The sequence below is a fragment of the Wolffia australiana genome, chromosome 1 (assembly GCF_029677425.1).
Source record: "Wolffia australiana isolate 7733 chromosome 1, ASM2967742v1".
NCBI classification, from domain to species: Eukaryota; Viridiplantae; Streptophyta; class Magnoliopsida; order Alismatales; family Araceae; genus Wolffia; species Wolffia australiana.
Window position 1 is genome coordinate 23,982,774 of NC_135835.1, and position 17,227 is coordinate 24,000,000.

Below are 17,227 nucleotides of genomic sequence, written 5' to 3' on the forward strand. Positions count from 1 at the left end.
GCTTTTTTAAACTTTCAGTACTAGTTTACTTCATAAACATTACTCATGTACTTGTTTATTATTCAAAGTGAACACATCTATCTCTCAAGTATGTGAAATTTTGTAACAAGCCACCATTTATCATATATTCTTGAATCATTTTAAATATGGAAAGCCTCTTATATTCTAATTACAATATTCATAATTTATTATCAAAAAGGACCCAAAAATCAAGGTAAACAAAGATTTTATGCAGAAGTTAATCTCCCAAAAATATTTTGGCTTAAAACTTTGGGATGAATTTTATGTTTTCTAACATTATCTTCACAAGAAAATCATCACAAATAATACTTATGATTAATTTGTGTTTAGAATATGATTTATGTTTCAATGTTCATAATGAACTCATGGTTGACTCGGACTCAACTCAGTTGAGTCTTTCTTAGAATTGGGGTCATCTCGGTTGAAATTTACTTTACTCGTCCATGTCACCCCTTTGTCATAATTTAGATTGACTGAGTTTGTACTGAGACAACTCATCCAAGTCAACCCTCTATTATAATCATGTTGACTCAATTTGCATTGAGTCAACTCATCTGGGTCATACTTGACTTACATAGTGCCCAACTAACTCAATCCTCAATCTGATGTCGGACGTCATCGAGGGCGTCGTCCGATGGGGTAAATCACTAGGTGTATGTAACTACGTGATGCGATGGCGCTAGGACAATGTACGTGCAGGCCCCGACTCCTGAAGATTCGCCAAACTCCAAGCTCCAAAGTAGGCTACCAACGATAGTGACGGTGACCTTCTGACTCTCGTCAGAGCGATGACGGCAACCATGGCGCCGAACGGACGATTTCCGTATGGCTCGCATGTAACGGACAGGCTTGACCCGTACCTGTGAAACACTCAACACGTAGTTTTCTTGATACTTTCTCTCACCTAAACTAACCCGAGCGCGGTGGAGTACAGTCAAAACTATACTGAAAGACGTAATGTAACTGACGCGCAAGGGGACGACGTACCTCTTCGGTGGCGTCGCTTGTCATCAAGGGTCTTTGTGAGTGCATGCGCCGGATGGGTCAGTATGACGGGAAGATGCCGGAGAGGGACGGCGAGCTCGACTGACGACGGATTGCAGGAGCTGAGGACAAGGTTGACTGGAGTCGATGAATTTAGGAGTCTTGCGTCAGCGGGTGGCAATAATGACAGGCCACGTACAACGTTGTGGCAGGGCAAGGTGCAATGTTCAGCAGTGAGGAGGGGGCACGACCGCGATGTCGAGCGGTAGCAGGACCCGCGAATCTTGGCTGGTATCGTCTGCAGGCAGATCGCAATCGCGATCGACGGTTGTTTGGGGGTTCACTGATCTCGGTAGACAGCGTCTGTTGTGCATCCGGCCTCAAGTTTTGGCTTGTCGCTGTCGCAGGCTGTGGCCGAACATGGCCACGGAGATGGCAGGTCGAGGCGATCATGGCTGCGGGCTACGATTAGGTCGCGCCTCGGGTCGCAACTGCCGCATTCGTTGATTGTTGCCAATCGTGATCCCTGATCACAAATAATTGCGGTCAAGGGTTTCGTCTGGTCACGGCCGTTCACCGCGACTGGCGAAGGACGGCAACGATGGGCGGCGGGCAATGAAGGCTCCATGAATGAACCGATCGAACGGTACCGGAGACACTGAAAGTGGCGCTATGAACAAGCGATGCTCGCATGTGTGACGATCTTACTCTTCTCTTCTTCCTTCCCCATCTTTTCTTCCTCTCCTTCTCTTCTTCTTCTTCTTGTTCCTCTTCTTCTCTTCCACATGATGATAACTACAAATTCTGATCTGAAATGAACATGGGACTCATCATGGCCTTATATAGGGCCATGATGGGCCCCTTACACAAATGTCAAACAAGAGGCCCAGTAAGGACCCCCCATTTTACATCTTAATTAAGAAAACTACGAAGGAGAAAGAAAACGATACGGAACTGAAACAACGCGGACGTGTCACGATGAGTAAGGGCACTTGTCGTGACGAACACAAAACAGAGAATAAAAAAAAACAACGGAAAAACAGATAACGATAGGTGCGAGCACGTGCTTTACCTGGGGTACTTAAACCCGGGCGTCTTTACGGACGTTTTGGCGTGCGGTCGGGCTGGACACTGGCAGGCGGCGATGCTGGTGATGGTGATGATGTCGGTAACGGTTCTGTTGATGATTCTTCGGCATCGTCAGGATGTGCTCTATAACAATCCCATTGGCCTGCTCCCATGACCAGAACATTCTTTGACATCCCTCTTAAATTCCATATCTCATTTTTTCATTCCAACGTTTCATAATTTTGTGATTAATATATATTCAATCACTCGTTTTGTATGATTTCTCCATTTAGACCCCTTCATCGTAGACTTCTTCATCTTTCTGCCCTCAAATTTTCATTAAAAACTCTCTTAGATTTGATCATCTCCTTTTGGATGTCCTCCCGTCATTATTCTTAAAAACAAATTGAAGGTCAAGTCAGATACACATTCAGTGTTTTAAATATACATATTACAAACCCTTTCACTATTTCTGTTAAAAAATCCCCAAACAAACTAAAACTTGCGATCCCCTTATTTTACTAAGTTTTGCTGTTTTTACTTATTGCCAATATGTACAAAGAATGATTTATGTTCTACTCCATTAAATTAATAATATTTTAAGTAGATGCTGATTATAATCTTTATCTCATTCAATCTTTCTTTCATTTAACGTAGTAGATCTATGAGTATATTATATAGTGTTCATGAGTTCCTGTGTAGGGTCATGAAGTGGAGTAATGTATATGCGTAGGAGATTGCACTGTTTAATATCAATATTTTCAATTAATACTGTCTATGCTTAGTGTAGATGCTGGAATCATTTCATGTGGAATACTAAATAATTTCCATTATGTGAAAAAGGGGACAAGCAATGGTTAGTGAAAAATGGGGGTGGTCAAGCTAATGCACATTCTTACCACTTATTTTGAGGGTTGACTTGTTCAACTCTGATGTTCTAGAAGCTTCCTGAATGATCTGTAACTTTTTAGAATCTTCTAGAATCATATAGATGATTACGGAACTTCAGGATTCTTCTAAAGCCTTCTAGATACTTGTAGAATATATTGGAGTCCTCTAGACTAATCTAGAAGCTACTATGTCCTCCTAGAAGCTTACAGATATTTCTAGATGTTCTAGAAAGTTGTGGAAATCTTCTAGAGAGGGAGATCTCTAGAAGCTTCCAAGGGGTCTAAAAAAGGAGGTGTTTGCCATCTTGAGGGGGAATTGTGAGGGAGTTTTGGAAAAAATCTTGAGAGGATCCTATGAGAATCCTTGGAGGGTTCAAGCTTAGCTAATTGGAGTGTTGGAGAAGAATTGGGGACAACATGGCATCTTGCAAAGAGGTTTTTGTGAGGAGGTGACACCAAGTGTGTATCTTCTTGTTGGTTAGTCCCTTTGGTGAACTTGTTCTCTTTTTTCCATTTGTACTTGCTGTTTTGGATCTCTATTATGAACATTTATCATCCCATTCCACAAGGTTGTTTTCTCCAATCATTATGTGGGTTTGGTTACTCTCATCCCTATACTCTTGGTAGATTCTTGACCTTGGTTGGATACATAGTTTAGGCTCCATTAAGTTCAGATCTCTAACAATTACTTTACACTCAATTTCATCATTCATATATGAACATAGTCTCAATTTTTTAGCAATCTGAAATGATTCTGTAGAAAATTATGCACACAACTGAAAATTATTTTCCTGGAATTTCCACTGGTCTATGTGACTTTTATAAATATTGAGGAATTTCTGCAGGATTGTTTAAATTTATTCATGGGTAAAAAATTTCAAAACCACTGATTATTTAAGAGTTTTTATTGAATCAATTAGGGTTTGCCGGGCAAGTGGATGCGAGTGCAACTCAAACAAAGTAGGAAGATTGTTGTCCCTGCCTCCCAAGTGCATAGAGGGCCATCAGGTGACAAATAGTGCTACGCACAATTGTAAGGCCCCAAAGTATGTGGCATTCCTGCACAGAGGTCTACGTGCTAACTGTGGGGACATGCCCCTGTGGTGGACTCACGATTTGGAGATTGAGTCCTTGAGTGCGACAATAGATTATGCACTACATGCAGCATCACTCAACCCTGATCTTTTAGGACATCACCCTTATGGTGCGCGTTCCCGTTGGCGCTCATGTGCGGTGGATCAGAGAAGGACCGTGCTTCCTAGGCACGCGGGTCACCGAGGGCACGTGCGCGGGTCACCGAGGGCGTGGGCGCGGGCAGTAAACGCGGAGCACGTGCGCAGCATGCTGGTCAACCAAATTTTGAGTTAAATAAGTCGTTTAAGGCTCTGATTTATGCAACAATATTTATAAAATTCTCCTAACTTGGAATAGGGTAAGTAAGGGTCGAATCCTCAAGGAGCAGGTAATGAGAGAGTAAATTGTAATTCAAATATATTTTGAACTAACTTTCTTTGGTGATTTCATATATTTTTGGATGTTTAACTATTTTGTAAAGAGAAAATAAACTAAATGATATAAATCGAGTCAAAACTATTTTAAATAAATAAAATATGTATTTATGTTTTTATTTTAACTCCCAATAATTTATTATGATGTTTACAAATTTTTCTAGGTCACGAAAAACTTTAAAGATAAATAGAACCTTAGGCCGCATTTCTTGTAGTGAAATTGCGGCAAAAATGTGTAGTAGACGAATCGTTGTTACTTTTGTTACATGAGGAATTTTTTAGTGCCATTTGATGTGTTAGAAAGCTTGAAGTAAAAGCTGTCCTTTGGAATTTTTATCTAGACAAAATGGTGAGAAAATTCAAATCAAACTTTCAGGAGATCACACGAACATTGTTATCACGTTCCCCAAGGGCCAAGTGGTGCTCTTTCTCCGAGAATCTTGATCACCCTTGAAATCTCTCCCACACTCTTGTAGAACAAGAATGGATCAAAGAAATCTGATGCACTAGGCTTCCAACAACAAGTTGGGAGCAGAAATACAAGATAAGATACAAAGAGAGGGAGAAGATAACAAATAGAAGTGGCCTAACTCTTCCAGCCGTTGGATTTAATTCCAAGGGATTGGAGGGCTAGGATTTCTTGATTTCCAGCCTGGACCCACGTGCCCTCTTCAGATTTGAAAATCGATCATTCAAATTCAAATTGCAGGCTAGTTCCACAATTCTTGCCATTAGTTGTCCCAACCTTTAAGGAAGTTTGAATGGACTTCTAGAATGGGTTTCTTGTGTATTGTGCCTCCTCTCATCATCCATTTTATTTCTAATTTCCTCCCATTTGTATCTCAAATGCACCATTATATATACCTAAGTCCTGTTTATCAAATAAAACTCAAAGAATATGAGAGAAATCCACTTGACTCTAAAGAATCAAGTGGGGTTAGTCTCAAAATTTGATAAAATATATAAAAATAGAACTTAGGAAAATAACTCATAAATCTATCATTTTATCCTTAAATGGTGAACAATGCTAGTGAAAATCTAAAAATATTTGGTTAAAATTATGTCAAAAAGCATAATTTTACTGATGTAATATGATGTTATCAGACGCGCAGGCTGGGGGCAATGTCACGGCGCTGCACGCGGAAGTTTGCGGGTAAGCTGCGCAGCTGCGTGCGTGTGCGCGCCCCACGCATCGCGTGTGCAGGGCGTGGGGCAGAAGACATTCTGGCATGAGACTAAGGCATTGGCACATAGACAGTACCGAGATGGTGCGGGCGCTTGGTGTCCCCGTAAGTGGCACTGAGCGTGCAGCACCCAGCTTGAGGCGTTGAGCACGGTGGCGTCCATCCAAACCGCAGGCGATAGGTATCAGCGCAGGTGCTGATGGCATGTGGAGTGTCAAGGCTAGGAGGGGCGGCCGAGGGCAGAGCGCCATGCCCACAGGTGCACGGCGCCTGGCCTGGGGGCACTTGTGTAGCGGCGGGGACGACGGCGGCGCAAGCAGAGCGGTGGGTCTCAAGTTGCTAGAGCAAGAATACCTAGGTGTGTGGCACCTCGTCTCGTTACTTTGATTTCATCCCTAAGCACTAAGCAACATAGTCCTCCGATCATGCCATATTATTAAACACTTGTATAAGATAGGTAGAGTTCATATTTAGTATGACTTTTAATGCAGCACAGGAGCATCCCACACATTTAGTATTTGCTAGAGGCATGATTGATTACTTGCGAAGGAAACCCAATGAATCTAACAATTAGTAAGTCAATACACCAAACAACTTGAAATCCATTGTAGAGCACATTAAGCATCCACCATACACATGCAAAAAACCGAAGCATAATAACACATTCACAAAGTTTTGTGCGACCGGGAAGAAAAAGGTATGATTATCAACATGTAATTGTAAATGCAATATTCATTTCTGGTACGCAAGTTGATACTTAGAGTAAACAGCAATTTTACTAGAATATTATTGCGTAATCTATTAACTAGATAATTTGGTCTGCTACTCGCGGATCAATGATGGTGAACTGATCGTAGTTTGGAACTTTGTATATACATTAGGCTCTTTATATTCTAGGGCATACAAATGACCTTCTCTCGCTTCAGGTAGAGTCATTCTATTTGTTCAGGTTAGGATCATCTACACGTAGTCTAATCTCAGAGGATGCCACCATTTATAATACACATAATTTGGATTTTCACAATATGATCAACGATACAATTAAATACTCTTAAGCCGGCCACCGATATACATCGATGCAAATGGAAATGGAAATGACATGGACAGTGGAGAAGTGCTCCAGAAAATGGTCGCACCGCAGCGGCTAGATACTTGACATTACCGCATTAAACATGTAGCAAGACAGTTTTTCCGTACGCTGCTGCAGGTAATCGTTCGCTTAATGACCTTCATTACAGAAATGGCATCATGGGCACTAACTTAGGAAGTAGGAAAGTAGATGAACCTTTAAGTGTGTTGGAGAGAGAGAGAGAGAGAGAGAGAGAGAGAGAGAGATGGGAGAGATTGGAACCGAGATACACGCAAACAAAGAAATGTGCATTGGGTGAGGCAGCGATATAAACAGATATGAACTGAGATTCGTAGTACTAGAAAACAATTTTGACGCCTTTGGAAGAAGCAGGGTCAAAGGGAGATTAATTCAGACGTTAATTATTATGAAAGATTTATGCCAGTGAGAGTCAATCCCTGAAGCTCGCCAAAGTTCAACAACTTTCCAGTCCAAGAAAAACAACAGAGCCAGGCAACTCTGCTTCAATCCGCAGCTCCGCCGGCCTCCTGTCCTTCCGAATCGGTTCAACATCAACACTCGGGAACTCAACTTCTCTGTTTGACCTCTAACGACGTGATACGATCGCCATGGCAGCGACCCACAGCCCTTAGAGAGAAATCTGTCTGTGTCAAGACGGAAGAGGAAGACTTGATACAGGAGAAACTGCATTAGGGAGAGTCTACGGAAAACCAGGAGAGTAAATGGAGGAACCCATCCCCCCACCACCATGAGAGCGGTTTCCCCCACCGTCTTCCCCTCCATCATCAATCTTGCACCCAAGCTGCGCCGCCGCCGCCATGCCCAGATTCAAGTACAGCATTCTCGAGTCGGAGCTCAAGTTAACCACGTTGGCGCCGCTGTTGTTGTTATTGTTGCTGCAGCTGGGCTCCGCCGCTGAATAAATCCCGGCTCCGCCGCCCTCCCTCGAGAGGACAAGAGCGGCGGACTGGACGAGCTCGAGGCAGAGCCTGAGCTTGTTTGGCTCGATATGGGCCAGCCCAGGGACGGCCCCTTTGAAGAGGAAGTCGGAGGTGAGGTTGCGAAGCACGTCGAGAGGGGTGACGCCGTCGACGGTGCGAACGTTGGGGTCGGCGTGGTGGTCGAGGAGGACGGCGACCATGTCCGGCGAGACCATCTCAGCAGCGACGTGGAGCGGGGTCTTGCCTGCTGGACCGGCCGGGAAGTTGACATCTGCAGCGCCGAGCTCTAGCAGGGCTTTGACAACCTCGCGAGTGCAGTTCTCGACGGCGTAGTGAAGCGCGAGGGCGGCGTCGAGGTTGAGGCCTTCGCCCATGACCATGAGCTTGACGAGCTCGACGTCGGAGGAGTCGAGCGCGCGGCGCATGCGGCGGATCTTGTGGTGGTCGTCGAGCTCGGAGATGTCGATCGGACGGTGGAGATTGTGCGGCGAGGGGGAGATGAAGGGCGGGGAGGACTTGAGACGGAGTTGCTGAAGGCGGGCGACGAGGTCGAGGGGGAGGTGCTTGGCGAGGACGTCGGGGGGGAGGCCGGACTTGGCGACGAGGTGGGAGCAGGTTGTGAAGAGTTGCATGTCTTGCTTGCGCGACGACGCCATCAGCACCTTCATCACGTCCTCTATCGACGCCTTCTCCACCATGCTCGCCAGTTGTCTCTGCAAGTAGAATCTTCTTTTGGATTAGTGGGACTGCGGGTGGTAGCCGGAGTTCGCGAGGACTCGACGCTGTCTTGAAGCGGGAGAGGAGATGATGGTGTTTTGATGGGAGTTTGTGTGATGGGAAAGGTGAACGAGAAGAGGGAAGACGTGGTGAAGGGGACGGGCAGCCGGAAAGGATGGTCAAGGTTATGATGTCGAGGAAGAACATAACGAATCGGATGCATCACTAAATCCGATTGTAGGAGAAACCCGGAAAGCATGATATTGGGAAGAGAGCAAGTGCGTTTGTTATATACATATATCTATATATATATAAATATATACAGAGAGAGAGAGAGAGAAAACAATCTACGTTCTTATGCACGAAAGGAGAAATGGGCAACAGGAAGAAGCGGGGAGGACGTACCTTTTAGGTCAAACCCAAAAGGAACAATCAACGAGAGAGAGAGAGAGAGAGAGAGACTGCGCGTGTATGTGTGTGCGTGTGTGTGTGTGAGAGAGAGAGAGAAAGAGAGACACTGTGTGTGTGTGATTGAGAGAAAGAGACAAAGGGAGAAACTGCGTGTATAAGTGTGTGTGTGAGAGAGAGAGAGAGAGAAAGAGACACATTGCGTGTGTAAGTGTGTGTCTGTGAGAGAGAGAGAGAGAGAGAAAGAGACTGCGTGTGTGTGTGTGCGTATGAGAGAGAGAGAAAGAGAGACTGCGTGTGTGTCTGCGAGTCTGTGTGTGTGTGTGTGTGAGAGAGAGAGAGAGAGAGACTGCGTGTTGTGTATGAGAAAGAGAGAAAGTACGTGTTTGTGTTTATGCGAGAGAGAGAGAGAGAGAGAGACTGGCTGTGTGTGTGCGTACGTGTGTGTGAGAGAGAGAGAGACTGCGTGTCGTGTATGAGAAAGAGAGAAACTACGTGTGTGTGTGTATGCGAGAGAGAGAGAGAGAGAGAGAGAGAGACTGGCTGTGTATGTGCATATGTGTGAAAGAGAGAGAGAGAGAGAGAGAGAGAGAGAGAGACTGCGTGTGAGAGAGAGAGAGCAAGAGAGAGAGAGAGACTGAGTGTGTGAGTGTGTGCGTGAGAGAGAGAGAGACTGGCTGTGTGTGTGCATATGTGTGTGAGAGAGAGAGAGACTGGCTGTGTGTGTGCATATGTGAGAGAGAGAGCAAGAGAGAGAAAGACTGAGTGTGTGAGTGTGTGCGTGAGCGAGAGAGAAAGAAAGAGACTGCATGCGTGTGTGTGTGTGTGTGAGAGAGAGAGAGAGATTGCGAGTGTGAGCGAGAGTGAGAGAGAGGGAGAGAGATTGCGAGGGTGTGTGAGAGGGAGAGAGAGAGAGAGAGGGAGATTGCGAGTGTGAGCGAGAGAGAGCAGTCGACGTTCTCGTTTACATAGAAATGAGCGAAATGAGGAATAACACAACGAATCAGATGCATCAAAAGGTAGTAAGGAAAAAAATAAGTTAACAAAGACAAATAAGAACGAGGAAAAATAGAACAAGAGAAGTATTGACGCATCTGAAAGTACGACCAGAGGAGCGCTGTCACTATGGCAGAAGAAAGCCAGAGAAGAGAAGAAAAATAGTTCAAGGTGAAGCTTACGAAGACATCAAAGCTAAGACTCATCGCGAGGCCCAGCATAGAGCGAAATCATCATGAACAATACAAAAAAAATATCCTTGTTTGGTTATAGACAAATCAGAACACAGTTTTCTAGATAATGAGATAGTCGAATGCAAAGCTCCCGAAGAACATCCCAGATCAGACGCATCTCAAGAACCTATTTTCAGCCAAGCCCTAATGAGATAGGCCGCTAAAGAAAATTTCGCAAGAACAAGGAAGAACGTGCCCCGCCATTGGCATATGATAAAAAGGCGCGAGAGAGTTTCAGGGAGGACCAAAAACGAAAAGAGATTTAGAGAGATACAAAAAGATAGGGAGAGAGAGAGAGGGAGAGAGAGAGAGAGAGAGAGAGAGAGAGAGAGAGAGAGAAATTGGGAGTATGAGAGAGAGGGAGATTGCGAGTGTGAGCGAGAGAGAGAGAAAAATAGAGAGAGAGAGAGAGAGCTAAGATAATCGAAGGTAAAGACAGAGAAGAATGAGATGAGGGCAGGAGACAAGAGAATAACATGCCAGATCAGACGCATCTCAACGACCAATTTTGAGCGGAACCCTAATGAGATAGTCCCAGAAAACGGTAATTCCTAGACAAGCAACCACAAGCTCCGCCCATTGACATACGATAAAATTCGCGAGCGAGTTCCAGAAAGGATCAAAAAAGATATCTAGAGAAGGAGATATATAGAGAGAGAGAGATAGAGAGAGAGGACTTCAAATGGCTAAAGGTAAAGCGCACGAGGAATGAGACGAGAAGCGGATGATTTGAGAAGAACAACCCAGATCAAACCCGTCCCAACGACCAACTTTAAGCCAAGCCCTAATGACATAGTTCCAGAAAAACGGTAATTTGTTGAGAACAACCAAGAAAATACTTCGCCAGAGGCATACGACGAAAGAAACGCGCGAGTTTCCGAGACGATCGAACGCACAGAGAGATCTAAACAAATAGATAGAAAGAGAATGAGAGAGAGAGAGGAAGAGAGAGAGACCTGAGTTAGCTGCGCAAGCTGCTCCACGCCGAAGATTCGAGCAGCAGTAAGGGTTTCCAGAGCGAGATCGATTGCCGCGGTGCAGTGGGTGTGCCAGCAGCCCCTCTCGCTGCAATTAGGGCGGGCCTCGTGTTTGTGCGGGACGACGGACACCTGCCCGCTGTACAAAAACTGCAAAAGAAGAAGAAACACCTCGTAGCCGACGGAGTTAACAGGGATGACAGACGAATTCCCCACGGCCGCGGCGCATCTCGGCGAAGATCCTGAAGCGGACGACGGCGACGGCGGCGCGCGCTGATGGGCCTGCCCCGGGTCGTTAAATGCGCCGGCGACGGGCGGCTGCTCGGCGCCGCAAAAGAACTTACGGAAGAAGAGCGAGCGGGCGGCGAGGATGCAGCGGTGAGCATGCACGAGCCGCCCCTCCACGCTGAAGGTGACATCACTGAACGCCTGCCCATTGATGAGCAGATTGAGGTAGTCCAGAGACAGAGATTTGAGAGTCTCCTCCAAGCTCATCCCTTGTTCCAATTCTCTCTATCTCTCTCCCCCTCTTTCTGTGCCCTCACAGTGCAATACCAAAATAAAAGGCTCGGCCCCAACTATTTGTACAGCAAGAAGGGATGAGAAGAAGGCGATGCGATGACAAGGGAGGTGGAGGAAAGGGTTTAGATCAAAAAACGGCCAAGCGATCTCTCTGACCTACAGTTGGGACGCCCTTTCTCTTGCTACAAGCTTCTTCTCCTGAAGATGCAACCGTCTAACGCGGTGAGATTTTTTTTCTCTGTACCTGCATCCTAGAGAGAGAAGAGGGGCAGCGAGGTGGAGAGGGAGACGATGAGGGAGAAGGAGAGGAATATGGATGGCTTCGACGGGCCAGTGGGACTCTATAAGTAATCCGGAAAAACAAGATAGAAAAAGTCGGTTTAACGAGGGTAGACCCCAGAATGACGATCTTATTATAATTATACCCTTCATTTTCAGCAGTACAGAAGAGCTGAAAACGAAAAACGATGAATTTTTAAGCAGGTTTCTTCTAGGGTTTCCTTCATGGGGGTTGCATCAAGTTTCAAGCTATAAAGGAAATCAACCCAGGAGAAGTCTTACCCAGATAGTGAAATCGCTGGTTTAGACTGAACATCGAAGGGAAATGCGTTCTATCGTCTACGAGTCGGTAAATGCTTGTAAACGGCTGAAAGATAGAGATCGCGAGCCATCGGTGAGTGAAGCACATCCTTGTCTGCTACAGTACCCGTTAGCTACTGATTTTTCTAGATATTCCTGAACCAACAGTGGCGGAGTTCATCAAGCTTGGCCAGAATTCAACAGATCGGGACTGGGTTTTAAACCAGAAATGGAAACTCGTACGTTTCAACCACGTCTTTTCCCAGTGATTTGGGCATGATCGCCGATTTCAGGGGCACGATGACGAAGCTCCTTGCACATCTATTTGGAGACGGAAGACGTGACGGGACTGAACGGGTCGTCCGTTCGGTTATCCTTAAAGAGATTCCCGTTTCTTTTTCAGAATCTAATTTTTTATCTTCTTTACAAAGATCATTAATTCTTCTCTTGGTCCATAAAAAATACAATATTCTTACTCACTTAACTCTCTCAAGAGTGTCAAATCTTCAAGGTTTCTTGTAAGATTGTCAAAACATAATCTTTCTCCTTCTCGCATCGTCAAAGTACCGGGAATTAGAGAAGGAAGTGACGACAGGAGTGGAGTTTGAGGATGAAACGGAACGGGACGGGAACTGGCATGGGTTTTGGCTAGGCGTGAAGAGAAGGGGGCCAAAGAAACAGAAGAGAGAGGTGGAGTGAAGAGATGGAGAAGGGCGTGAAGCTGACTTTGGCTGGGCTCTGTTCATCGCTTTTCTCCTTGCTGCTCAGCTGCGGATGCTGGCGCGGCCAGACTGCGGATATGGTCTAGTTACGGGGAACCGCGCCGGAGGCGACCATGAATCAGATCGAGAGCTTGACAGTGCCAGAGTTTGGCAGACTTACGATTAGAGGACGTGTGAAACGGCGAAAACGACCGTAGATTGAAGAAGAAGAAGAGGACTGGAGCACGTGTGGTCGTAGACAGTCCTGAACTTGGGGCAGGCTCGCCCCCCTCTTTCAATCCTCTCTCTCTAGTCTCCTATACTCCGCACTAAATGCAGAGAGAGAGAAAGAGAGAAGAGAAGACGAGATCCGGTTGATTGACGCATCACTGGTCGTCTTATGATTTCAGCCACTTGAGGTGACGTGTGACTAGTCATTCGCCCCCGACCGTACTCTCTCTAAAAATCGGTATCTTCTCCGACTTGGGGTGGTAAATAAGGGGTCATGCGGCGATTATCGCGATGGATAGAGGATAGATAGAACGGAAGGAGGTTAATGAAATGCCAGCATACCGGAATCGGGAAGCACGGGCTGCGGTGGACAAGTATCAGTTCCTTAAAGGTTGTGGGGGCGACAACTGTTCAGAACCCATTCCTTTGACTAACCCAAGCATTTGCCGGGGTCCTGCGGCATCTGACTCCCTCTCTCGACTTGAAGATCTTTCTTTCTCTCTGTTTCTCTCTTCTCTCTCTCTTTCTCATTCTTTCTCTCTCTGTCGACTTGAAGATATCTCACTCGACATGAAGATCTCTCCTTCTCACTCTCTCTCTTCTCTGCTCTCTTTCTATTTCCCTTTCTCCTCTCTCCTCTCACTCTCTTTCTATCTCTGTCTTCCTCTGCTCTCTCTCCTTTCTCTATGTCTCTCTCTGTTTTCTCTTTCTCTCTCTCGATCGACTTGAACCCTTGAAGATCTCTCTCTCTCTCTAGCTCTCTCCTTTCCACTCTTTTTTCTTTTTCCCCTCTTACCTCTCTCTCTTTTTATCTATCTCTTCTCTCTTTTCTCCCGCTCCTCTCTGCTCTCTCTCCCCTCACTCTGTTTCTCTTTCTCCGTCTTTCTTCCTCTCCTCTCTCTTCTCCCTCTACTCTATATCTCTCTCTTTCTATCTCTCCTCTCTCTTCCCCCTCTACTCTATATCCCTCTCCCTCTTTCTACTACCTCTCCTCTCTCATCTCCCTCTACGCTCTCTCTCTGACCTCTCTCTTATCTCCTCTTTCTCTACTCTTTTTCTCTCTCTCCTTTCTATTTCTCTATCTTTCCTCCTCTGTCTCTCTCTCTATTGGATCGCTCTAGACTCTCTCTTTCTCTTTCTCTCTCTACTCGCAACCTCTCTCTACCCTCTACCCCTTGCTCACGGTAAAACGAACAAGAGAAGGGTGGAGCAAGTTGAGATAGCGCAGCAGGGGAAAGGAAAAAGTCTCTGGGTTCAACGAGTTAACCTCCAGAAAGGAAGAAAAAAGGGTGACCTTTGCCCAGAGGTCACAACAGAGCATCTACCGGCACTCATGCAAGAGAAACTCTCCAGATTTGATTTCTCTCTCTCTCTGTTGCAAAACCCATCATTCCCGTTCTTCTGGCCTCTGATATTTCAATCTAATTTTTAAAAATTCACTATTCTGTTGCAATTTGCAAAACCCTAGTGGCGGATGCCCATTGGTCCAAAGAAGAGATCTTAGCTGGGGATTTCCCGATGGGCATGGCAGAAAGAGAATGAAAGGGAAGACTCTGTCAACGAGTTGAGTTTCTTGGGGCACTCTTTGACTTGTATCGCACAAGCTGCGGAGGGACGGAAAGTGCGTCTTTGAAACGTCACGCAAAGCCCTGCCGCCTTCTGACCAACCCCGACACGCGGGAGTTGTAATTCAGTCTGACACTGTAGATCAGCCGTTTTCAGAAAATAAAAAAGCAGTTTGATCAAAATAATGAAAATAGTTTAATATTCTGCCAATCTAGATCATGCCTCTCCAGAAAATAATACAACTACTTTGATAAAAAAATGAAAAATAGTTAAATATTCTGCCCATGTAGATCATGCCACTCCAGAAAATAATACAACTACTTTGATAAAAATAATGAAAATAATTAAATATTCTGCTCCAGTAGATCATCCCTCTCCAGAAAATAATACAACTACTTTGATAAAAATAGTGAAAAGAGTTAAATATTTTATCCCTGTAGATCATTCCTCTCAGGAAAATAATACTACTACTTCGATAAAAATAATGAAAGTAGTTAAATATTCTGTCCCTGTAGATCATCCCTCTCGTGAAAATAATACAACTACTTTCATAAAAATAATGAACATAGTTAAATATTCTGCCCCTGTAGATCATCCCTCTCCAGAAAATTGCACAATTAATATTTTGATCATCCCTCTTTAGTAAATTGTAATAAAAATAAGTGATGATGCCTCTCGAGAAAATAAGACTAATAATTCCATCGTCCCTATTGACAATATTAACATGATAATTTGATCTCCCCTTTCGAGAAAATAATAATTATATTAATATTTGGTCATCCCTCTCGAGAAGACAGTAATACTAGTTAGGTAATCTGTCTCGAGAAATAATAATAATAATAAAGTAACAATAAGATCATCCCTCTCAAGACAAAATACTAATAATTTGATCATCCCTCCCAAGAGAAAATACCAACAATTAGATCATCCCTCTCGAGAAATAATAATGAAAGTAATCATTAAATCATCCCTCGTGGGTATAATTGTAAGAACTAAAAATTTGGTTATTTCTATCGAGAGAATAATAAGTAGATTAATCTCCCCAGAAAATAATAACAAAATTGCAATAATTAGATCATCCATATCTTGGGATGCGTGCCGTTTTCAAGGGTTTTTCTACGCGCCTTTGTACCTGTTGACGTCATATGACGATAAAGTCTAAGACGTTGAGTTCTGCTGTAAAAATTCGCTGACTAGAGGCTCTACGTTCGTACACAGTACACGGTGCCCACCTCTGATATTTTGTTTGTCACAGAGACCAAAATGAAGATAAATAATTTACTGGGTATAATACCCTTCATTCGAGAGAGTTATAGAATTTTAGACTCGGCAGTTCCGGGAATCTTGAAAGTATGTTTTTGAACGGGACATCGTATTTTATTAATCAAGTTTAGCTTTTGAAGAAACAATTACAATTTCCAGCTAATTTTTACATTTCAAGTAGAGTAAAGCACGTATGAAGAGATTTCCAGGGAGTTGCTTTTCTGAGAACTAAAAGTGGAAATTATCTGGAGATGATCCCATTTTCCTGAAGACTTACTTCTAGAGGAAATCAAATTTCTATCCTTGCTAATAATTTCATAGTTGGAGATCCCTTGCACGGTTTTGGCTCGTCCACTGCGCTAAAATTGGAGCGTATGAGATTAAAAACAAACATCATAGTAAAAGTCCAGCGATGAATGCAGCTGCCCCTACCTTCGAAGTTGTTTATCAGCCAAAATTTTCAGCGGTGCAATAATGCCAAATACATTTGTTTATTTCCGTTGAATAAGAATTCAAATGAGAGAAATTTCCACTAGTTAAAACCTGAAAAATGGAACTGTCACAAACTGAATTTGACTGAATTTACATCCATGGAAATTATTCCAATCTATATCCTTGTTTCGTTCCCTTTTCCCTCATCTGGGGTATTATTGACTGATTAGGATCCTGATATCCGACCTAATATTTCCATTTAAACGCTCAAGAAAGCGTAGAAAACTTCATTCAGTCGTCTCTTATTCTCCGGTAACGAAAACGACGACGGTCGTCGGATTTCCTCACATTCCGAGCACTGCTCGTCGTTGACGGCATCCTTCAACATCAAGGAGGAAAAAGCAAAGAAGCACTCGCCATGTTTTCATACCAAATCAATTCTTTTCACTCAGACGCGCGAGCATCTTTCCATCGGGGAGAGAAGCCACTTGGCTTAACCTGTCTCTGCACAAAATTTATGACGATACGCCAAGCCTTCAATCAAAAACAGTGTTTTTTTACACCAGAGGGCAATCAAGTGAGCTGCAAGATGACGAATATGAGTAGTTTTCAATCCCTATCAGCGCGAAAGAGCCCCGGCAACGTAGGATAGGGACTCTTCATTTACTTCAAAGAGAATGGCATGCGTAGCACCTAGGGCATGAATCCTAGACGGGTGCAAGCGAAAAGACGTGGTTTTAGATGACTGCACTCGCCGAGTCTTATCAAGGCCAGCAAAGTCTCCCAAATCCGAGAGGCGAAACGGGGAACGAATAATGGGGAGCGAAGTTAGGAAACGATAGTGAAGGATAGGGTTAGGTTTCGTCCGGTACGTCATCCGTACGTGAAAGCTGCGGACAGTGAGAGAAATCAGAGA

The 17,227-nt window shown here is 44.4% G+C and overlaps 1 protein-coding gene across 1 annotated transcript; it reads right to left on the reverse strand.

Moving 5' to 3' along the window:
- Positions 1-7,414: 7,414 nt before the first annotated feature.
- On the reverse strand, positions 7,415-11,881 carry BOP2 (Ankyrin repeat family protein / BTB/POZ domain-containing protein). The gene is made up of 2 exons (XM_078585765.1): positions 10,997-11,881; positions 7,415-8,399 (listed from the first exon to the last, which is right to left on the reverse strand). The coding sequence occupies exons 1-2, from the start codon at positions 11,510-11,512 to the stop codon at positions 7,446-7,448; spliced, it is 1,470 nt and encodes a 489-aa protein (XP_078441891.1). The 5' UTR covers positions 11,513-11,881; the 3' UTR covers positions 7,415-7,445.
- Positions 11,882-17,227: the final 5,346 nt, after the last annotated feature.

Bases quoted from the DNA above. Each gene is read 5' to 3' on its own strand.
- BOP2 (XM_078585765.1), bottom strand. From the start codon at position 11,512: ATGAGCTTGGAGGAGACTCTCAAATCTCTGTCTCTGGACTACCTCAAT. The intron at 8,400-10,996 runs GTCTCTCTCTCT...TTCTACTTGCAG, and splicing joins AGCTTGCGCAGCTAACTCAG to AGACAACTGGCGAGCATGGT.